The sequence below is a fragment of the Silurus meridionalis genome, chromosome 12 (genome assembly GCF_014805685.1).
Source record: "Silurus meridionalis isolate SWU-2019-XX chromosome 12, ASM1480568v1, whole genome shotgun sequence".
NCBI lineage: Eukaryota > Metazoa > Chordata > Actinopteri > Siluriformes > Siluridae > Silurus > Silurus meridionalis.
In genome coordinates this window covers 15,340,638-15,365,967 of record NC_060895.1, presented here as the reverse complement: position 1 = coordinate 15,365,967, position 25,330 = coordinate 15,340,638, and the positions used below count along the sequence as shown (strand labels likewise).

At 37.3% G+C, this 25,330-nt stretch overlaps 1 protein-coding gene across 1 annotated transcript in view; it reads right to left on the bottom strand.

Moving 5' to 3' along the window:
• Positions 1 to 25,330, bottom strand: part of cog6 (component of oligomeric golgi complex 6) — a 78,879-nt gene that overhangs the window by 29,859 nt on the left and 23,690 nt on the right. The window contains 12 exon segments of the mRNA XM_046863178.1: positions 5,001 to 5,127; positions 9,315 to 9,394; positions 10,236 to 10,289; positions 14,689 to 14,796; positions 15,534 to 15,619; positions 15,622 to 15,700; positions 16,519 to 16,650; positions 18,646 to 18,763; positions 18,858 to 18,949; positions 20,895 to 20,959; positions 22,020 to 22,111; positions 23,548 to 23,676. Of these exon segments, the coding sequence (XP_046719134.1) occupies positions 5,001 to 5,127; positions 9,315 to 9,394; positions 10,236 to 10,289; positions 14,689 to 14,796; positions 15,534 to 15,619; positions 15,622 to 15,700; positions 16,519 to 16,650; positions 18,646 to 18,763; positions 18,858 to 18,949; positions 20,895 to 20,959; positions 22,020 to 22,111; positions 23,548 to 23,676 (1,162 nt within the window).

Below are 25,330 nucleotides of genomic sequence, written 5' to 3'. Positions count from 1 at the left end.
GGCTAGTAGCTGTTATGTTACTTTCTTCTGCACGCATGCTGACACCTTCAACAAAGTCACGCAATGACATTTGACATCACAGAGTTCTCGAATGGATTCCTGCTCACATCAAAAATAAATGGCATCGCTGCTGGTGTATAAACTGTATAGGGTAACCGTTACACACTAATAAGGTAGGAGTTAGGATGAGGTAACTTTTCCTTGGCATCTCATTTACACACATGTGCGATGAACCATGTCTACAGAACCATAAGGCAAGAAAAAGGACAATGTGCTAAAATACATGAGCATCATGTGAATGAGCCGAGTAGAATATAATGCAAAAGCTGTGTATATATATATATATATATATATATATATATATATATATATATATATATATATATATATATATACACACCAATATAATTAGTTATGAATAGCTATTTATGAATGGAAAAATCCCGTAATTATTCGAAGTATATATTATAAAAAGTTTTTATAAATAATAACTGCTTTACTGCATCTTATCAGTACATATGATTGATCCAGAAAATTAAAAACTCCCCATGTAGTTTTATTCAATTTGATATCACTGAGCAGTTGGATGTTTATATCCAATTTGTCAGAAGAGGAATATCAATTTGCTTTGGCAGTAGTTCTAGCTGCTAGGCAAACCAATGGTGTATACACATAAAAACGAAGTGTGTCTAAATATATATACATATATATATATTTATATTTCTAACAGCTCAACCCATAATGTTTTATTACTTATTTAAAAATCTTACAGTAAAAATGTTTTATAAAATAATTTAGAATTTTAAGCCTGGGTCAATATATTTGTTTCCTCAGCTGTAGTGATTAACACCAAGGACAGATTTGAAAAGATTTGAATTAATTTAAAATAATATTTAACTTTGCATAATTTACAAAATCCCATCAACCCATTTGAAGCTGTTTTTAAAATTTTCTTTCACATGCCAGTTTACTGACTGCCCTACTTAGATAGACATTATTAGACAGACTTATTAAAAGTGTCTTCCTTTCTTTGTTCACTACAGGCAATTGTATTTGGGATCCTTATCTCTGGTAATCTAATATAATCACCAGACACAGTAGATGGATAGTCATTCCGATTTATGAGTGCACTGATAGCAATCCAAGGGTAAAATCTCTGATCTAACGCTTCTGAAAAATCGGCTCTATATTTCAATATCTATATCCAATCCACCCTAATCTAAAAGAAGATTTAGAAACCTGTATGGCAGCCTGAACTGTAATTAGAATCCGCAGAGTTCAGCAAAAAAAAAAAAAAAAAAAAAAAGCTCCTGCCTGCCCACACCTGTTTTATCACACACAGTAGGTCAAAGGGTGAATGCAGGACGTTTCCGCACTAGTTAACTAAGAGCGATGGGGTGGGGAAATGAATGAATGGATGGTTGGATGGATGACTGGATGGGCACATGAATGCGTCACCTGTGTTTGTGTAAGTGGTGACCCTAATGGTGCCTTGTACACCTGTTTATGTGACTGACCACCTGTCGCACATCAGCTAGCTTAGTGTGTAACGCGTGCTAAACGGCCGTATTGCAGGTGAAGCACAGATTCGTGCCTCATTGCACGTCAGCAATGGCACATTCCCGTAACTTACAGTATATCATGCACAGCAAAACAACACCGATTTTCTCTTTACAATAAGTAGCATCTACGGATGCTAATGCTATATGCCTTATCCTAATATCTTATCAAAAACTTTTTTAATTACCCTGGCTTTTTGTTTGTTGTAGCAACATGCTTATATTTTACAACCAGGGTTTATTTTTATTGAATTGATAAAAAAAAAAAATAAATGACAGCCTGACAGAGACTACACCAGTGCTCAACTTTACAACACTGGAAATAATTGTTCATTGTAGCTCTCAGGCTAATGACACAGTGACATTTTCAAAGTAGGGCAAAAACTTTACTACCGGTTGTAAATATGTAATATATTGTGCTAAGGGAGGAAAGATCAAGTGATAAATGAAAGTTAAAGTAAATCTTCCATTCAGGGTAGTGACGAGTTAGAACTGCTTCTTGTAAGGACATACAGAAAATATGCAAAAATCTTATTTTATGTACCTAAAGATCTTTACTTTTACAGTGAACTGAGATTAAGTGCCTCGCTATAAACACAAAGGCATAAAGATAAAAATAAATGCCTGATAACTAACAGTTTGTCATTTTCAGACTAAGTATCCCTTAAAACCAACACTAATGTAATCCAGCCAGCAAGTAATTACCATACTTTTTATTGCTCTTGTGGTTCTCAGACATTTGACAGAAGAATTTGTATGTATATTTAAACAGCAGGTAAGGCTCACTCTGAACAATTATGGATTTGATACCAGGTTGAATCCATCCCTGGTTTGTTATCATTGATATAGCTCTAGGACAGGTCAATAACATGACTGGATATGTTTTAGATCTAAAACTGAAATGACAAATACCTTTTAAAGCAGAAGGCATCAGTTGGAAGTCCATGGCCCTGATATTGGACCAGTAAATTGTTCCAGTGGACTGAATAATGAATACAGTAGCATAAAAATATAAAAATATTTAAAAAGCAAACGCTATAAACAAATGGCTTACTATAGTTGATATGGAGGTAATCTTGTGGCCAGAGCCCAAACTCAACCCCACAAAATTTTTTTTAGGATGAAATTGAAACACAAAACCTTCTTACTTGACATCAATCCTGACCTTGTGAATGCTCTTGTGAACGAATGAGCACACATTTCAAAAGCGTTCCAAAAATCTATTGTAAAGCCTTCCCAGAAAATTGTAAAAGCAAAAAATTGAGAAGGAATAAAAAAAAAAAACAGTTGGAACCAATTGAGTGTTAATCTTTCCTTGATTTTGGAATGGGAACAAATGGATGTAATGGTCAGCTGTTCACATTCTTCAAGTCATAAAGTGTAGGCTAGAAACATTTGGTCAGAAAGACACACACTTTTAGGTTATTACCGCCTTCAGTCTGATTATCAAATTGACATTACTTGAATTTTGAAGAAATCAATGGGGAAAACAGAAGACATGGGGTGAGTAATGGATATAGCAGTAATTATTCTATTTATTTAAGTTTATTCTTTGCAAGTCAAAATCTAAATAGATGTCTCTCATATGTTTATGTTTCATGGAACTAGTTATGAAGGTGTGCAGTTCCAGCGTGAAACAAAACACACCAACTCAAATGTTACTTTTTATGTCAGCTTTCACATTTTTGCTATTTGACCTTTATTACCCATAACTAACCATTAATGATAAAGCATTTAACTAAGAACAGTACTTACTATTTAGCATTGTTAGCTGTTTAATAATTTTTGTTTTTTTAACGAGAGCAATTTAACATAGCAGGACGTTCTTAAACTATAACTGAATAGCCCTTGAGAAAAATTGACTTCAAAATAAATAAAGGGTCCCAGTAAATTCACCGTTCATCTACCAGATGGGTTGTACAGCATTCCAGAGTACTTGGAGTGCGTGCCAGGGTAAGTGCGCTGAAAGGAGTTTACTGGGGACAACCGATGACATCATCGGCTTCGACCCAAAGCCAGCTTAAATAACACTACAAGGGTTGTAACTTTAGAATATCATGGGATACCATCAGAGTAATATCTGGCAACCGCTACAGAAGTAACAACATTCTCATGATATATAAGCCAAACAAGAGAAAATATAATTTGAGCAAGGTTTGATTTTTGCGATAAAATGTTTTTTTACTTGTCATACGGAATAACAATGAAGTAAAACAAACTTGCATTGGCATTTTTTTACACAGAGGAACACCACACATTTACATGACTTTTGTCAAAAAATACTTTTTTGATTGAGCCTAGAGCTAAATTCTTAGGCATGTAAAAAAAAAAAAAAAAAACAGGGAATATACTGACAGACCATTCTCCACAGCCATGTGACCCTATTTCCTCCCCACATGAGAAGCTGTCCTTAAACTGCTTCCATGCAGTCATCTGGTGTTCCATCTCACCCTCTTGTCCTGAATCTCAGCCTGGGTTTAATACTTGGCCTTTTTCCATTTTCCAGAAATAAATGTACACAAACTTCTATTATTAGTCAGCGCGTAGCAGTGTTTTTTTCACTACGCTGCTTTTCATCAGCTAAATATAGTTAACGAATGAGGCCTGGCAGGCATTTTGCCTGCAATTAAAGGATGGCGTGACTAGCAATCAGGCATGACTAGCGATCACGACATAAAAGTGGCATTGTGTGAGAGAATCTATGCTATTGGTGGCTGGCTCAGCTGGTCATCCGCAAATTTTCCTTGAACTGTCTCTTTGAAAGAGGCGAAGCAGGGGGAAAAAAATACAGCAAGACACCAGTGTGCACATTTGGATCCATTTTAATGCAGTTTAATTAATGAGAAGAAAAGGCAGACCTGTTTCTGATTACAGAGCTGAGTCGTGTGTGTGTGTGTGTGTGTGTGTGTGTGTGTGTGTGTGTGTGTGTGTGTTTATTATATATACAAGAGGCATAAAAGTTTTGGCAGACAATGTTAAAATCAAATGAAGACTGTGTGCATTTTCTCATGTTGTAGTGTGATAAAAGTGGCTGGAGATTTTTCTTTCACTTTTCCCGGCAGGACTCTACACACACGTTGTGAGGAACATTCTATTCCTTTGTTTTGTTTTCACTCAGCGTGAGTTGTTCTCTCTCTCCCTCAGACAGAGTGTTTAACCCTCATAGCAGTGTGGGAGTAGGAGTGGAAGGACACTTAATGGCTTCAAAATGTCCAAACACACATACATGCGTAAGCGCAAGCACACACCCCACATCCCCAATCCACCTCATTTGTCTCATATAGCAGCCTGCCCAGCATATGGTACCTGATCCTCTGGATATCAGTGTGTGTGTGTGTGTGTGTGTGTGTGTGTGTGTGTGTGTGTGTGTGTGTGTGTGTGTGTGTTTTTGTCCACATGCACACAAGTGTGTGCTGGGTCTCAAGACAGCAGGGTCTGTACCTGCTGAGGAGATCGGTGTAACACGTTCTCAGGTTCTTTGTAGCCATTAGCTGGATTGGTTGTGGCTGTGTACACCTCTCCATACGCACGGCACACCAGCTCTGTAGACTGCTTAAAGATCTGCTCTCTGAAAACAGTAAATTGGTAAACGGTTGTCAGTTTTACCAAAACATGCATCCCTTTTCACATTGCGAGTACGTCTGGCCATGCCTAATGTGGCGTTAGTGTTCTAATCAGCAGGCAGATCAGCAGAAATGTCGCTCTGAATAAAGTGCTACACTAATCACTGTAGCTCTTCCGAAGAGTTACAGGTGAACCAGCACACACCAAGTGCAACATTACTTCTTTTTCTTTAATTGTACTGATTGCCATCAGCCCCCTGTAATATGCAGGCGTGAGAAGTGCTTCGTTTCTGCGCCGAGGTGCTCGTTTTACTTTAATTTGCACTTTAATCAGTAGTACTGAAATCCTAAAGTACTCCTACTCAAGACAATTTACAAGACAAAAAAAGTTCACCTTTTCGCATTGACCTTGCTGAAAATCGCAAACGCCATGCAAATTGGCTCTCGCTCACCTCACCCAGTCGTAAGATCACTTTCTTTAATTGGTTCTTAAAAAATAAATGATCACTTTAATTATTATTCATTATTATACAGTCGTGAACCATTAACGCAAGAGAATGACCCACTTTTCATATGAATTTCTCTACTTTTTCTCACCTGTTAATAAACACTACATTGGCAAAATTTTGCGGTCAACTGGTCATAACTATGTGATGTGTTATTTCAGCATCGCATTTTACATTTAGTCCCAATTTGCTCTTTGTGTTTATCAGGCACAAGGGTTCAGTAGGTATGAGATCAGAGCTCTATAGCAGGCCACTCCAGATCTTCCTCTCCAACCCATGTAAACCATTTCTTTATGGAGCTCGTTTTGTGCACAGGGGGGATAGTCAGGCTGGAACCGGTTGAGTTTCCAACGCAAAATTGTATTATATCGCATCCAAAGAAATCATATGCAATTGTGTGCCTCCAGCTTTGTGGTAACAGTTTGGAGAAGAACCACATATGTCAAGAAAGATGTGTCCCAATACTTTTGCATATTGCATATATGTATGTATGTATGTGTATGTATATATGTATATATATACACACACACACACACACACACACACACACACACACACACACACACACACATATATATATATATATATATGCTGTATCTACTAGATGTACACCATTGGTTGATCATGCTTTTTTAATTCCCACTTAATCATCCAGCTGTTAACGTTGCTGGTGAAATGTCACTGCCAGTCGTTATGTGATCTGGTGAACCCAGACAGGTCATACAGACATTCTGAGTTTATATCTATTCTTAAACACGAACTGAATTATATGTAATTATAACTACAGGTAGTCGTCGACTTACGACCTATGCAACTTACGACCATTCGACTTTACGACCACAATTGCTGTCGTACGACAGTGCGTACCAGCTTCCGGCATCATTTCACAGTACTGCACATATAGCCTACTCTACTTACGACCAAATCGTGTTACGACCCGTCTGTCGGTCCCAATCGTGGTCGTAAGTCGACAATTTTATGTCAAAATAGTCCTACCTACAAGTTCAACAGTTTATATGTGAAGCTTTAAAATACCTTCGGATTTACATTTACACTGATGTACCAAAGAACACTCAGTACAAAAACAAATCCTCATGCTAATACCAACTAACACCATAAGTCTAAGTGTGAAAGTTAGTACAGAAAAGTAAACCAAACCAAATACAAAAAAAAAATTCTAATAGGATTTAGGGCTCATTATGGTTAAAGGTGTTTAGCGAGGATATTTTTGGAATTGTCTACACTTTTTTTTCTTCCCTAAAGCACACTGATATTTGGCCGCATTGAAAGCAACGTGTGCAAAATGTACCCTTATTACACGAGGCTAATCAGAAGTGAGTGTAAGGGTGGCTGTAGGTGATGCAGCACGTACCCACTGTGCTAACTGTAAACAACATGAAGTGAATTAAGCTGCTGGGTGAATAGGCATACAGGCAGAGTGTTGAAGTGAGCACTGGTTAGCAGAAAAGGCTAACAGTGCCACCTGCAGCTGCCTGAGAGCTTCACTGCCGTAGTAAAATTTAGGAAAATGCTGTGGAGTTTAAAGAAAAAAAAAGACCAACTGAAAAGTGAAAAAAAAGTCTGAATTTGCTATGCGCATGTATAAACAAATTCAAAAGTTTGGAAACGATTGAACTGATATGCATAATGCTCATGTTTGTCCTTGGTTTTGGAATAAACAAGCCACCTTTAGTTAACTCTCCCGTAAAGCCATGTAGAGTTAAGCCAAATGTAGTGGTTATGTGTAGGCGAGTGAGACTCTGTGCTTGGAAGTGGTGGGAGAGAGAGAGTGTAAGAGTAAGAGTGAGTGAGAGAGAGAGAGAGAGAGAGAGAGAGAGAGAGAGAGAGAGAGAGAGAGAAATGGACCAGGGGATAATTAGCTGTGGTTGGCCTATCCACGATTCCATTTCCATTAATAGAGAACATTAACCTGAGGCACACTGAGTGCTCCTCCACCCTACTACATTTCCCAGTAACAATGTGACTCAGATAGTCTCTCTTTTTCTCCCTCAAAGAGCAACACCACACTCATGCTAAAAGCATACCCGTGCAGTGAAGGCGAGTGGGGAGGCGGAACAGATGCGCATGCAGTCTCTCTTGGTTACCAGACTATTTGGTGTCTATAGTGGGAATCGGTTTATGCATAATACTAACAGAAATCCTTAATGATAAAAAGCTGTGCGCTTAGATCAAATTAAACATACATTAATTCGACTTGTCAGTTGGGGACCAGGTTAACATTTGCACTTCGTGTCTAAGCAGAACACAACACTAGGTCATATTTGAGGCAGGGGTCACCAACTAGAGCATTGAGTTCTGAATATGGAACCTGTAAATACACAATGTGGACAAAAGTATTGGGACACCTGACTTTTCGAGACATATGTGGTTCTTTCCCAAACTGTCACAAAGCTTAAGGCAAACAAAAGTATATAAAGTATATGGATGCAGTAGCATGACATTTTTCCTTTACTTCAAGTGAAGTCAAGTCAAGAATCTTTTAGTCATTTCAACCATATATAGCTGACGCAGTACACAGAAATGAAACAACGTTCCTTCAGAACCCTGGTGCTACATTCAACACTTGACACTAGGAGATCCAAACCTGTTCCAGCATGACAATGCCCCAGAGCACAAAGCATTAAGATGTGCTTTGCATAGGCTGGAGTAGAAGATCTCCTGCTATAAAGATCTGACCTCAACCCTACTGAACATCTTCAGGATGGATTGGAGCTTTAACTGCAACACAGGCCTTCTCACTTCACCTACATCAGTAGCTGAACATTATTTACTTTACCCTTTTGTCTGAATGAGCCAAGAAGTCGGAAAAATCTGAGGCAAAATTGATCAAAGTGAAAAAATGGGGAACGACAGACACCTGGACACTCTGACCCAAATTTAACCTAAAAAATCACTCACTGAAGAAAAACCGTACAGATGTTCAGGAGTCATTTGGTACAGCAACAAAGAAAATTTTCGTTTCTTTTTTTGTTTGAAATCCTTGATTGCATATTTCATCGTCTTAAAAATAGTCCTGTGAGGTAAAAATACTACCAAAGTCTTGTATAGTCGATATTTCCTGACAGTTTTAGCTCACAATTCCACTCAGTGGGTATAATTCAGCTGCAGTTTGTGGACTTTATTAGTGTTTGGGTCACTGTTCTAAATAATCCCACAAGTTTCCCTATTGGACTGAGGTTATTTGACTTTTAAGGCCTGTGTGAGGTCAGAGTGTGCCAATGTTCCATCATCAAAGAAACGTCTGACCAGGAACTAATCTGGTTTGATGCTAAATTACACTGATCCAGGTGTGTGACCTTTAACACATGGATGTGACTCAAGAGGAGCTAATCCGAGGAGCTAATCATTTCCTAATGCTGAAAACAATACCACACCTTCTGATATTAAGTCCCTCTTTACTTTCCTTAAGTACACGTCAGAACCTTTAAACTCAAAGGCCTCGAAAACGTATACTATTCTTGAATCCTTTGATTGTAGTGTCTGAATCCTTTGATTGTAGTGCCTCATTCTCTCTTCCGTCTTGCTTGCAATAAAGAGAAAGAAAAAGAAGGGAAAAAAAGCCAAAAGCACTGCGACACCTACCCTTCCAAGCCCCTACCCCCCCAATCGAGTTTTCAAATGCAAAAATTAAATGTATTGTGGTGTAGAAAGAAAGAAAAACTCACTTGATAGCTGCACTGAGGAGAAAGTTGAACTGAGGCATCACAAAGGTGTCAGGAGACGACAAGTAACGATCAAACTGGACCTGCGAATGGAGGAAAGGTCACGTCCAAATATATGTTTGTGTGTGTCATTTCATTCCCCAACATGTGTACAAAGTAATTACAGAAATAGAATGACCAGTAAAAGTATAACAGTATGAATTTATATTTATTGCAATGAATTACCAGACAAATTCCATATAAAAGTATAGATACACTGTAGCTTCTACAGGATTCAATGATTCTCACAGTAACCAATGCTTCAGTTTTCTGCTGGTTTTATCTGGCAGAAATACTGCCACACAACTAAATATTACTTAATATAATGTATTGATAAGTAGCGTGAGGCTCATGATGTGATGCACTATATGGACAAAAGTATTGGGACACCTGACTTTTCCTGCCATATCTGGTTATTCTGCAAACTGTTACCAAAAAGCTGGAGGCACTCATTTGTATATGCTGCCTTTGGATGCTCTATAATACAATTTTGGAAACCCAAACTGGTTCCAGCATGACTATGCACCTGTGCACAAAGCGAGCTTCATAAAGATATGGTTTACATGGGTTAGAGAGAAAGATCTTATATGCTATAGAGCTCTGATCTCATCCCTACTGAACACCTTTGTGATGAAATGAAACACTGACTGCACCCCAGGTCTCCTCACCTACATCAGTACCTTGCCTTTACTAATAACCCTGTGGCTGATGAACACAAATGTCCACAAGCACACTATAAAATCAATCATCATCTCAGAAAAGTGGAGAGAATTACAAGAGCAAATTTGGACTAAATGTGAAAAGAGATGCTCAAAAATCACACCGTACTTATGATCAGGTGTCCGCAAACTTTTGGCAATATAGTTTATTTGTTCCAAAACTCACCATAGCTGCCTTCAGAGATGAACCATCCATACCCGCAATGTTGCATAGAGGACCCTAAAAAGAGAGAGAGAGAGAGAGAGAGAGAGAGAGAGAGAGAGAGAGAGAGAGAGAGAGAGAAAGAGGTAGAGGTAGAGAGAGAGAGATGTTCAGACACATATATTCAGACATTTAGCTCAAATACAATTTTCTCCTGCAGATCTGATTTGAGCAAGAATAATTGACACTTTCAATCAATTACTTACTTTTAAAACTGCATACATTGAATTTGATTAAATAAGATTGCATGAGCAGTGAAATTACAATTTATATACGATATCAATTTTATTTATTCTCAAGCTTATTCTGAGAACGCTATTCATAATGTTAAATATTTGGATAACACAAACAAATATGTATACACACACTGTGTGTGTATATATATATATATATATATATATATATATATATATATATATATATATATATATATATATATATATATATAGATAGATAGATAGATAGATAGATAGATAGATAGATAGAGAGAGAGAGAGAGAGAGAGAGAGAGAGAGAGAGAGAGAAACACACACACAAACTTTTTTTCGAGCAGCTGATCAGCTTTACATTTTACTGCAAGTTGTATTCTGTATAGAACTTTGTTTCTGACAAGTAAAATATCTTGAATGATCAATCTAGAGGCGACAGTGACAAGAATAAAACTCTGAGACGTCATAAAGAACCCAGACTAAAAAAGAAAGTATCTGTGTGATGCAAAGAAGAAATAAAAGAATCACAGTGTCACAACATGCAGCTTTTTAAAAGAACAAAAATTATCTTTTGGAGGTTTAAGAGCCCATTTTCTTCATTCAATTACCTAACTTCCTAACCTTCCACTTCCCCTTACTATTTTGTTCCTATGACAACCAGTGTGGCTACATGAGTAAATGTGACTATAATCCAAACGCACCAATCGGTTTTGGTTACATGTAATTTGCAATGCGTACATCAAGTCCAAGGAATAAATCAGATTTGCCTCACTGTCTGAACATCACCTAAACACATCACATCACTCATCAGCAAGAAGTCAACACACAAACAGCAGATCTAAGGCTGACCAAAAGCCTCAAGATTTGTTTAAAAAAAAAAAAAGACAGCATACAGAGTCAGTTACTGAACGTTTCTAAAAGAATTAGCACCTACTGTCAGCCTGCGAGAAATGAACAATCAAATTTCGCAGATAAAATGTGCAGAAATTCTGGTGAAATGACTTATATTTCCAGGCAGATTCGCAGAACATTTTCGCTGTTAGAAATCTGAGTAATAGAGAACGGGAGGCACCAGGAATTAATGCCAAGTGTTGACAGAGAAGCCATTGAAGCAGGAGGCGAGACAGTTGTGTTCTGCACTTGTGGACAGCAGGTGTCTTGAGACAGTTAGTCACCCTGCAGGCTCTCATGGGGGGAGTGGGCAGAGGACTGGCAAGGGAACGACCAGACTGCCCGACTGTTCCAAGGCCACTTTCTCTCTCCCTCACTCAGACTTTTTTCTTTGCCTAATGTGCTTTCTTTACTCAAATTTTCCCTTTATATGGATTACAAGAACCTTACCACCACTTATACTTCTAAATGGCTTTCAACAGAGCTTTGCAATAAATTAAGGATTGTCTAGATATTGCCAAGATAGAGAACATGAAATACAAAGAATAAAGACCATGATGAATCATGTGACGTACTATGCTGAGAGCTAATTTTACAAAAGCACTGGTCTAGTGGTTAAGATGCAGCGCTCTCACCGCTGCGACCCGGGTTCGATCCTGGTCAGGGAACCATCCCCAGCCACTCTCAGTTCTGGTCCCAAGCCCGGATAAATTGGGGAGGGTTGCGTTAGGAAGGGCATCCAGCGTAAAACATGTGCCAAAACAAACGTGCGGAGGATCCGCTGTGGCGACCCCTAACGGGAAAAGCCGAAAGAAAGTTTACTGCCGTGAATGTTCTCCCTTCTAAATAAAAATGTGTATACCATACTGCCTGTAATAATTAACCACAGCATTAAAATCTAACTGTTCAGAATGTGTTGGTTATTTGTTTTTACAGCAGATGTTTCTAATGCACTCGATCTCAAACATGATCATTTCTATAGGAACAATTCATCGACAGAACCCTCATTTTATATAATCTATTAATAAACACAAAGTAACTGTTGATATTAAGGCTGAAACGATTCCTCGATTAACTTAAGTAATTTGAATACAAAAAAGCATAGAGGCAAAAGATTAATGCTTCGTTCATTCCATTTAACCACACACGGAGCATCGTTTCCCCACGGACCATTATTACTGACGCACCTGGACGGGAAAACAGCGAGGGGAAGATTCAGACCAAAAAAAAATTATTATTTTAAATAATAATTAACTGATTAAATAATCAGTTAGAAAACCCAATTACTAAAATAATCAATAGCTGCACTCCTGGTGGATACTGTAAAATATCTGCAATAAGATGTGTAACATTTAATGTACGAGCCTCCAGTGTCAGGATTTTTTTTATATTCAAGGTAAAGTTTTCTAGCAGTGGAAAGCGTATGAAACAAAGATGATGCATTGTGGGTATTCAGGATCAATTGGCTTTTTTCCTATTGGTAATGATTCTTTCTAGCTTTAATAGCTACATTTAAATGTAACTACAAATGGATTGAAACCATAATATGTTGGTAAAAATATAATAATTGCTAAACTGTTGTGGTCTGGAGTGATAACAGTGACTCTATGCAGGCCATGCTGAATCCCAGCATCACTCCTGTTGAATATTGTGTTATAGCATCATATAGTATCATATTTATTCCTAATCTATTATGATATAATATTCTGTAAAATATCAGCAGATCCTCATTTTTCACTTTTTTTTTGTCTAACTCTTTATTTTCATTTTCTTAAGAGAAACACACAAATACAAAATCTCCAGTGTCTTGCGTACATGCTGCATTAGGCTTGACATTCGTAAAAAAGAAAGAACTTAAAACCATCAACCCCTCTCAAATTTTGAACTACATACATCAAACAGCATGTGCGTGGCTACGATTGTGCTCCAAAATAATACATACAAATCTAATATTATCAAACTCCTCTGCTCAAATTGCAGCAAGACTAAGCAAGGGCCGAGAGGAAATTTGACTGTGTTTTTCAGTTGTTTGATAAATGGGTGAATGTAGTCATTTATTACACGTTCCCTCCAGCCTTTACAATCTTTTCGATCATTTCCTGAAGTCTTAAAAACTTGAGATGAAGATGGTGCATTCAGATCTATTAATGAAAGCTTTACCACAGAGTAACCATGGGAACAAGGTGTAATGAGAGGCTATGTTAACAAAAGAGACTATTCCTGTAAAATGAGGGGGAAAGAACAGTCAGGGAAAAAGAATTGTGAGCTCTGAGTGACTGGGATGAGCGCCAGTTGACAGTGCACTGATTACAGACAATATGATGGCCATAAAGGGAGCTTTAAATATAATGAGGCAGAGAGACTTTACTGCAACACTCACAGACTGGGGAAAAAAAAAAGCTTTTAAAACCTTTCTCTGTTCATATCGCCACGCTGGACAAGATGAGATTTTTTTTTTTTTTAAGATACCGCTTTTTAGTTGATGTGCCAAAATACTGAGCATTTAGAAATGATAAAGAAACCATTATAAAGCAACATTACTGAGAATAAAAGCAGGAATGGTTTATGAGGGTGATAAGCACAGGAGTGGGTTTAATGCAGTGGAGGTTAGAGCTTAATTTATATAAAAATGTACTGTACCAGGAAATAAATTAATGATAAATCTTCACATAAAAGCTATTTCCAGTGAAAGGACTATGGCTAAGAGATTCTTTAAGAAATCGTTTCAGTTCCAGTCATATCTGTTAGTAAACTAATGCACTGGCTGTAGTTATCAAAACAATCGTTCCAACTGTCTTTATAGTCCAAAGTGCACTATTAGCAGAAGATATTAAGTGTGTATGTGAAATATAAGAAAAATAAGAATTCATTATACATAAATAAAAAATTATATATATAAAAAAATATATACAAAAAAAGGGCTTCTTTATAGACACAAAAAAACCACTATATGATTAACACTGGTAGCTAATGCTATTTTCTCATATCATATAGAACCAGATAATATGGTAAATCTTACTGGCTACATCTTACTGGTTAAACACTGTACTGAATACAGTAATGATAAATGTATTGTATTAAATAATGTTATGATAAACGTATTGAATACAGCAATGATGAAATACTGCATTGAATACAGTAATGATAAATGTACTAAATACTGTCATGAAAAAATGTATTGAATATTGTAATGATAAACGATTATATTCTATGACTGTTTTTCATTATATACATATGCACGTGTGTAACAATAACTACCACTTTCAGGTTAACCAGCAATAAAACACAAATGTCCTGAGCAGTTATGATGCACTTACCTGCTCAGAGTTGTGCTGCTGAACGCAGTTGTAAATGTAGCCAAGACCTGCTCGTGTCAGTACGTAGGAGGCCTGCTCATTGATCAGAGTGTCCAAATGAGCCTCGATCTAATACGTAAAACAAAACAAAACAACCAGAGCGTTCACACACATTTCCTCTGTCACTGTCATTTCAGCCTGAGATTATACGTACTGTATGAAACAGCATTTATACGGGGAAGGTCAGAAATCCTGCAGCATTAACACTGAAAGAGCTCAAATGTATGATTTTATTCGACACATCATTGCATTGTTTTTGCATTTGTTTTTAAAAATAAAAAAATGTGTCCCTGAGCATCTTTCACTAGAATTTTTATACAGTAACTAGTCTCTGAGTAAGAAACAATTCATGGCATAGTACAATTGAATGTATGATGTGGAGGCAAAGATGATCCTATCTTATCACTAGGACAAGCTAAAGCATGTTTACAATAGAGCTAAGAAACAAGCTCAATAAAGCTAAAAAACTAGGTGTTGCAATATGATTACATTTATTTAATTCAATTATTTAAAATAATTGTTAGCTAAAGAGAGACTAAGTGTGTGTAAATGACCTGCATCTGTGCATGTTATCCGTCTTACTTAGTATGCAATTGGATTTTTACTGTATGTCATGATGGGTACAATTGTTTGTATAAGTACACACTTAAGTACACACCATCTTCCAGCCAATTTAAATCAAGTATTCAGTCAGACCATTATACCTGTATATGCCACTGTATACTGTATAATCTCCAACTAATGTATTTGTGTTTACACCAGTGATCTACTGTTACATTCTGATTGTATACACAGGTGCACAATACCTGGAACTCGAGCATTTCTAGCCGCTTGTCTGTGAACTCAAAGAGGGCCAGAGTGGTTTTCATCATGTATAGAGAATTCACCATGTGGTGGCCATGTCCGCTGTGCCCAGGTTGCTTGCAGACACTGTGCAAAGCTGAAGAAGGGGGTCCAGGATACATGATAACACCTGAACACCGCAACAGTAAAACATAAAAATACAAAAATAGTCATTCTGAAAATGAAGTGATAAAAGGTAAATAAAATAAAAATTAAGCATGTGTCAATTATGCAGTTAAATAATAATTGGACAAATTGTGTGGAAGGTTTTGAAGCCGATTTGTCTTTAGCAGTCATTTTTAGGTTATTGTCCAGTTGCTTATTGTAAAACACTTTTGAGGAAAAAGACAGTGAACCATTACATATGTTAGACAAAGTCTTACTCTGGTTGTGAAAACAAACAAAAGAGCTTTTAAAATTATTTTTAAAAAAACCCTCAGAAATGAGGCCTTGATTGGCTGTCATTTTCTTTTCTGTTTATTATTATTATTATATATATATATATATATATATATATATATATATATATATATATATATATATATATATATATATATATATATATTTTTTTTTTTTTTTTTTACAGTTTCCACCATGTCATGTTTACTGTAATGGTTTCCTGTCTGTAAAAGCTCACACCACAGCTCTGCCTGCTCTTGGCACTTTAAACCTATTGTAATCTGGCCTTCTGCTATGAAGGAGGATGATGAGAGGTTTATGACTTGTGGCGAAGCCTTTATATTTCTATTGTTGAAATCTTCTACAAACAGCAGATTTGTCTTGTAGTCTAAAGACTGTTGAGTTCAAGGTTAGTGAGAGATGATTTATGGTCCTACAACTATACTAAAAAAAAGGAGAAAAAAACCCCAAGAAACAACAGTGTGGAAAAAAAGTGCATGCATTAGTGAGATGAATCTAGCCCTGTGATATCTTAAATAGGGTTTTAACCTGAGCAAAGTCGGCCTGGCGGGCATCTAGAGGAAGCACAGAAGAGTCATGTGATGCGAGCACTTCTCTGAGGAGAGACAGTGTCTGGGTGAGAGACGCTGTGGGGCCCAGGTCAGGAGGAGGCAACTCCACCTGGATATATACAAGAGAAGTAAAAACAATACATTGAATAACAACTTCCATGTTGATGGATTGATATGTCACAGTTTTGTCAAAGATCAGCAGACAAGAAGAATACATTAAAACCTCCATAATATATTTTAATTAGGATATAAAAAATGTGAACAGAATTTAAAAAGAATTATCCTGTTAATTTATGTATTTATTTATGTAATTTATGTCATTTTTCTTAGACAACAACACAACAGATTAATTATACAAATTATGTACAAAGATTATACAAATAAAACTTTTTTTTTTATTAAAATGTCATTTTATTCATAAATGTTTTGCTGGTAGATAAAAAAAGATTATTGGAAAAAATGATCGCCTGATGTTTATATATAGTAAATTCAATATTTCTGTCATTTCCACTAAGTGCCACTCTTCCTCTTCACACACTTAATATCCTCTAACTTGAGAGAGTAAGACTAACCCTTCCAGTGCTTACTAATTAAAAAGTGAGCTATTCTATCCATCTCTCCATGCCAGCAAGTCCTGCTTCTCTGAAGCATCTAATGGAGCTCATTAGCTCTGGCCAGCGTTCCTGGCACCTGCCACTGGCCCCTGATATGTAACCTCCCTGAGCCTGAGCTTATTCAATTAGTGTGCTCCTAAGGTGCCGATTCTCTCAGTAGAGTGGCGAGACCACGTTGTTGTTTCAATTGATCGAGCTGTCGATGAAACCGCCTTCCGAGGAAGTCCGACCGTGTTCGCTGATATTTTGGTGGTAATTTAAGAGGCGCTGGTGTGAGGTTGCTGTTTTGTTGCCTGGTGTAATCGTTTAAGCTGAGGCGTGTGGACCTGCTGTTTACAAGGTACACGTTCTTCCGAGGTTATTGACCTCAAAGATTAGGCGATAACAGAAAAGAAGGATACTACAGGTCTTATGTAGCTTTGAGCGGTCATTGAGAATTTACCTGCTGTTGGCCTTCAATGTTTTGCTTTATGTAACATAAACAGACATAATGAATATAATTTCATCTTTTAGGTTATAGCACTTTTCTATTGTGAGTCCTAAGTGATCTACATGGAATAATTACAGGATTTAATAGAGTATTCATAATAACACACATTAATAAAATAATCCATTCTGATTGGCCAGAAAATGCTGGCTCATTTTGGATAATGTAAAACGATAATGTAAAATTATAACAGCAATTTAAACTGAAGATGAAAGGAATTGAGACATTGTCCAACAATAATTGAATTTACCCAACCAATTGGTTTTTAATTAATAAAAACTTAAATTAATGTAGTTATGTATGAAATTATATCGATAATATCATTGTTGAATGTGACACAATTTGTTAGGCAAGACTTATGGAAGGGATATGGTTAGGGTAAGCCTTGTCTTGTCTTGTGTTGTCCTTGCACTGTTTGCACCAGGTTGTACACATGCACTATATGTGGCGAGGACACTTTCTAGTCCTTGGCCCTGTGTTTTTCTGTTTCTGTGATTGTTGTTGTATGTAGCATCAGGGTTCTGGAGGAACGTTGTTTAATTTCACTGTGTACTGCGTCAGCTATATATGGTTGAAATGACAATAAAAGCCCCTTGAGTTGAAATGATAATACTTTGAATACTTAAGTACATTAAACTCGTGAAAGTTTAAGGGGAGCACTTTTACTTTTACTAGAGTAATATTTTACTGAGTGTAACTCTAATTTTACTCAAGTACTGTACATGGTTTATGTACTTCTACCACTGGTTTCTAGTGACATGACACCCCAAAATGTACACATCCTGTTTAGACATTAAAAAACCTAATATCTACAAATATGAAACTATTCCAATATTATTATATCTGTTCCTCTTTAAAACAAATTCAATTGCTCTTCTTATTTTACAGTAATGACAATGACAAAATCTTCATGCTTTAATTCTTGATCTTTTAAAATACATTTATGATGTAACTGTGAAATATCATTGAACAAGCCCTAATTAATTCCTGCAATTTTATTTACCTTGTCCATAAGCCGGCTGGCATGAAGACCGAGGCTGTTGAAGAACATCTTCTTACTGAGAACATGCATCTCCTCTATAGTAATCAACAAAGATGCAACACTTGTGCCGATGATCCCACTGATGACAAATGAGAATTTAAAAAAAGAAACTGTGTGAGATTATTTATCTAGCTTTGTAAGTGTTCGATCATCATAGAGTAATCCTGATGTACCTGATGGTGTGGTGGTAGAACTTGAGCAGGTTGGAAAGTTTGTAGAGCAGCACAGCTCCGGGTTCTGCAACTATCACCTGCTCAATCCTCACCTACACAAAACACAGGAAGTCAAAAGCATTAACACAATCAAATGCAATGAAGGGGAAAAGAGTGTGCTATTATCATCAACTAAGTAATAACACATGATTGCAAACTGGACCACAGTATAATTTTTTATTAATAAAGAATTACTGAAAATTTTACTGTTTAAAGTTGCATTAAAATATGTTGGATGGCCTAAAACAAGTTAGTTCCCATTATAACAGTAAGAAACAGTCACTCCCTCACAGGCCTCTGTTTTTTTCCAGTCTCTTGAAAAAATGTTGTGAAACCAAAAAGCGCAAACAAAATTACTTTTACCTCTGAGTATTACAAAGTGCTGACATTGCAGACTCTTTCCATGAATATCCATTAAGTATTCTCTTATGAACAGCTTTACCAAATTAATAATTATAAAGATATTGGACAGTTGTAAATGAAGACAGTTGGCCATACCAGCTGTTACTATAGAATCGATTATGTAACAAATTGAACATAACCCTTGCAGCTGGTTTATGGTTTTTACAAGTGTGTATTGTAACACAGGCTGCAGTGCATTCTGAAGTGATTGTTACTGCATCCTGTTACTTTGGAAGCCTCCTTGCTTTACTCTTATAGTCCTTAGGGGACAAAAACAGCTATTTAATATATGCACCATTTTTCAGGGCAGAACTGACATAAATCCATGCAACCAAAATATGGTGTACAATAATGATGATGATCATCTTCCGGCTGCTCCCGTTAGGGGTCATCCATCTCCACACTACTCTGTCCTCTACATCTGCCTCAATCAACCCAACTACCTGCATGTCTTCCCTGATCACATCCATAAACCTCCACCTCTTTCTCCCTGCAACCGCACCACTCCACTGCCTTTCCTCTAATTCACACATATATACTCTGTCTTACTCCTACTGACTTTCATTCCCCTTCTCTCCATCGTGTACCTCCACCTCTCCAGGCTCTTCTCAACCTGCTCCCTACTCTCACCACAGATCACAATATCATCCGCAAACATCATAGTCCATGGAAACTCCTGTCTGACCTTGTCCGTCATCCTGTCCATCAGCACTGCAAACAGGAAAGGGCTCAGAGCCGATCCTTGATGCAGTCCAACCTCCACCTTAAACCAGTCTGTTGTTCCTACTGCACACTTCACTGCTGTCACACTGTCCTCAAACATGTCCTGCACCACCCTCACATACTTCTCTGACACACCTGACTTCCTCATACAATACTACAACTCCTCTCTTGGCACTCTGTCGTATGCTTTCTCTAGATCCACAAACACTCAATGCAACTCATTCTGATCTTCTCTATACTTCTCTATCAACATTCTCAAACAAATAATGCGTCTGTGGTGCTCTTCCTGGCATGAAACCAGATGGTCAACTCTTCTCTTAGCCTGGCTTCCACTACCCTTTCCCATAACTTCATGGTGTGACTGATCAACTTTATTCCCCTGTAGTTACTGCAGATCTGCACATCACTTATTCTTAAAAAAACAGGTCCAGCACACTCCTTCTCCATCCTCTCACCTTCCAGAATCTTGCTAAACCAGCTGGTTAAAAACTCCACCACCCACAGATCCAAATTCTGTTTCAGTGTACAATAATGATGATAATTATTACTAATTGTTCAGTTTTTTACTTGGACTTGATCTATTATATATTTATTAGTATACCCTCCAGCCAGAGTGACTGCTTTCATCCTTTTAGTACAAAATCAGCACAAAGAGCAATATCCTAGTTGAAACGTAGTTTTGAAGAGCCATTCAAAGTAAATGCTTTTCACTTAGCAAATAGCTGCTGTGAGTGTGTCCTACTTTGAAGTGCCCTACGTACGTTTCATCATTAAGGAAAGTTGAAAGCCAATTTGAATCAACCTGCCTGAAAGAAGACTCATACATTACAATGCAAAGTGGCCGAGTGTAGCCAATGTACTCTACACACTCACCTTAAGTGGCCTACACACTCCTTCAGTTATGTGTCCGACAATCTCCTGCATGCTGTCCTCAACACCTGTACAGCCAAAAACAAGAGTACATGCAGGGACTACATCAAAAATGTGAAAATAGTGTAAAATTCAACCAAACCTAATGTACCATTTCATGTAATTTGAATCTCATTTTAATATACACATACCAGGCATAACATTGACATTATAACATTATCAAGTCAAGTAGCTGTTATTGTCATTTCAACCATATATAGCTGACGCAGTACACAGTGAAATGAAACAGGGTTCCTCCTGAACCCTGATGCTACATACAACAACAATCACAGGGCCAAGGACTAGTAAGTGACCTTGCCACATAAAGTGCATGTGTGCAACCTGGTGCAAACAGTGCAAAGACAACACAAGACAGTGCAAAGACAATACGCAAAACACAAAACAGCATTATGACCAGTGAGTAAAAACTGATTAACTGTTAGTGGGTGGGATACACAAGGCTGCAAGTTAACATTTTGTCCTCAAAGTTGATGTGTTCAAAACAGGAAAAATGGGCAAGTGTACAAATATAAGCGAGTTTGATAAGGGCCAAATTGTGATGGCTAGACGATTGGGTCAGAGAATCTTTAAAACTACAGCTCTTGTGGGGTGTTTCCCAGTCTGCAGTGGTCAATATCTATAAAAAGTGGTCCAAGGAAGGAACGGTACTGAACTGGTGACAAGGCTCATTGATTTACATGGGGAGCGAAGGCTGGCCCATGTGGTCCGTTAAGAATGATCAATGGGTCAGAACTGGTTTTGGCAGAAAGAGGTGGAACAACACAATATTAAGCAGGTGGGTATAATGTTATGCCTGGTATGTGTTAATGACCTCAACAATTATGAGTTTTTTTTTTTTTTTTAAACAAAGTCTAAACAAATATAATTTATTAAAAACACAAATGCTCATAAAACGGTGGTGAACTGATAATACAAGTGCAGTTTTTTCAAAATGTATAGGAAGAATATTTCTATGTAAAATCTAACTGCTCTTATTTCATTTTATGACCCGATTTTCAAATGTCCAAATTGTTTCCATCACACGTTTGAATGCGTTACTGTATTGTATAGGTCTTATAGATAATGTACCTCTCCCTGAAGTTTGTTTGAGCAGAGCTTCCAGATGCTCCTTCTCAGAGGCTGTGGTCTGGTGCAGCCATGCCAGCATGTCCCCTACATACCTAACACAGCAAAAAATAACACACACATGCAGCCTAAACATTACACGGTTTGGCGTCAGTGCCAAGACCTCACACTGAGCTGCTCAGGTTTTGTGTATATTTGGCATGGTGCTGTTAAAACAGTGAACAAACCGAAAGTCAAGAGTACAAAGCTCTCAAAGAGCACTGTTCTTTTCTCAAAACACTTATTTCTCTAGAAAAAAATCTGCATTCCTAGAATCTTGTAAAATCTGTCTTAGAAAAAAAGTAGTCTTTCTTGAGCCTACAATCTAATTAAAATAAATGAAAACTACTTTTTAATAAAGATTTTTTTTTATTTCTTTCAATTTGTCTGTTTGTCCGTTTTTTGTATGTTATATAGAGTGTAGGTGACTATTAGATTGTAGGCTCGAAAAAAACACTAAGACAGATTTTACAAGATTCTAGGAACTGTACTGGAAAGAAATATATTCCCTCACAATCCCGCTGTTTTACATGTCACTCGGAAATCGTACGCAAGTATCAGGGTTAAAATCTGGTGATTGGCCAGTGCATAATGTTTACGTAATTTTCATTCTCCTAAATCCATTCAGGCACCCTCTAAGAGAGCACTCCCATCAGGATAAAAAAATTTTCCATCATAAGCAAGAGATGGTTAATCAGATGAACTTTATATGGATGTGCATTGACCAAATCCTGCCACCAAAATACAACCCTAAAGCCCCAATTCTTCATTTAATGTGTCACCCATGTGTATATATTTTTAACCAAACACATCCTGAACAAATAGTGATGTTAAGTAAGGCATGTATATCTGCATCAGTAATGAGCATCTCCAACACACTGATGTATTACTACACTCCATGCATACTAAACATCTTGTCATTACACTTGTCTGTTTAAATAAATAAATAAATAAATAAAACAGCGCGGCAGTTCCGAGAACGGGCACATCTCGTGGTTTGTCAGCATTATACTGAGAACCTGATGTTCCCCAGGTTCTGAGAGGCGTTTTCAAAAGGAAGACGTTAAAACAGCAACAGGATATCACACTTTCCACCATATCCAGAAATCCATAGATTTGCCCATTTGCCCTTTCTCTGAACCCCATCTAAGCTAACCGATTCCTTGAAGAAAACCTGAGGATTCCCTGGAAGGCAATCAGCTTGCTTTTAATGTCTTTAGGGGCCTGAATTGAATTTTTCACTTTAGAAACAGCCCAAAAAAAAAAAAAAAAAGGTTGGTATGAGGATGTGTCCTGTGTGTGTAATGTAATGAGATATGAAGTGGCTTTTAGTGCTAAATGACAGCATGGCCCTGAAGATGACCCTCAATTAGCTGTGAAACGAGCGGTTCATGTTTTGAATTAAAGGGGATAAAAGAGGTATTGGGTTTTCAGTGTGCTTTTGAATAGATGGCTATAAAGTGATTGTGTATATTGTATCAATGTGTTTTACCTCATAGGATCATGTGAATGCATCTCTATTGGTCTGGGTGTGCCCCCTGGTCCTCCTCGTGTTAGTGCATCAATGAAGCCACGGACCACTGCGCTGCGCCTTGCTGTGCCAAATTCATCCAGTGCGTATCTGAATAAGAGAGAGAGAGAGAGAGAGAGAGAGAGAGAGAGAGAGAGAGGGAGGGTGAGAGAAGAATGGAACATAGAAAACAAAGCCCTCTTGTCAAAATTTCAGCCCTGACCTCTAAAATGAGTGAGAGAAAAAATATGTGAGGTTAGAGAGACTTGGTCACACACACAAACGAAAACAATGGAGGCTCCCGGTTTGGGGCGGAAGAGTAGCACTGTTCTGATCTACGGGCTGAGAACAGAGTGGAGTAGACTAAACATTAGCTCTTCAACAGCCACAAAGAAGACGGAGGAGGAGAGGGGTGGAGGAACTTGGCACTCTTTACAGGAATACACTTTTTCACTGTCTCTCCGCTCTGGCCTTGGACTTCAACAGCCCATGCCTCAGTCAGGGACCGTGGGCACAGAATGTGGTATAGGAAAAAAATAAAAAAAGAAGAGAAAAAGAAACACTCACATGAAGAGAGAACAAGCAGATGACAATGAAATGAATGTTTACTTAAGGTGTAACAATCGGCTTAGAACTAGTAGTACTAGTATATGCTTTACCTTTGCTTTCCATACAAATAAACTGATCAGCCATAAAAATAACACCACCTGCCTAATACTTTGTAGGTCCCTGTTTGTGCTGCTGAAACAGTTCTGACCATCATGTCACAGACTCACCATTTTTGGAGTTGCTCTGACCCACTTATCTAACCATCAGGATGTAGCCTTTGTAAAAGTCATTTAGATTCTTATACTTCTCTATTTTTCCTGCTTCCAACCTTCCAAGACTGACTGGTTAGTTGCTGTCTAATATTCCATTTGACAGCTGCCATTATTACAAGATAATCAATATTATTTTTTACTCTCTTAAATATTATTCAATTGGACACAGGTTTTAAGGTTATAGCTGATTGGTGCGTTCATAACTATTTGTATTTCACTTGATATTTCCTTAAACTGGACGTGTGTAAAAGAATATATGCAGCAGAAAACTATGCATCACAATTTATATGCATTATTAATTGAATTAATATGTTGAACAATATAGTGTAATTGTCATTTTAAAGATCAAACATTTTAAGCATCAAATAGCTTTTAATTAAGATTATTATTATTTTTTTTTTAAACATAGCCAATTGATCACAATATTGCATTATAGTGCCGGATTGTCAAGCTCAACATTCCACTAATGCTCCCATAGTTTATTCTTTAACTGCAAGTTATTCCTGGCATGTTTAACCAAAAGAACGACAGAGGGATATTTGTATACTCTGTAGGAGGCAAACAGTGATAAGATAAAAACATTTGGCACAAAGTTTATACTGTCTATGGAAACAGTCAGATACAGAACATCATCCTTAGAAATGTTTAATTGCACTAAACAGGATCATTTCTGAGAAAAAAGAAAAAAAGCTCCTCATGCCAAAACACCGCAATAACACTGCACATTCACATCGACAAAATTGAAACGACATTCACACATCCAACATTTGTTTTAAAGATTTTACTTTAAAAGGTTTTATAGATAGTAATACAAGAATATAACAAAATTTACACCAAAAATCTCAAACGATTCCGCTAGTTAGCTAGTCCCTTTCCCTTCCTTGGATCATGTGGCCCTCTTAAGAATCAATAAACGTTAGTGAATGTCAACAAAAACGCTTGTG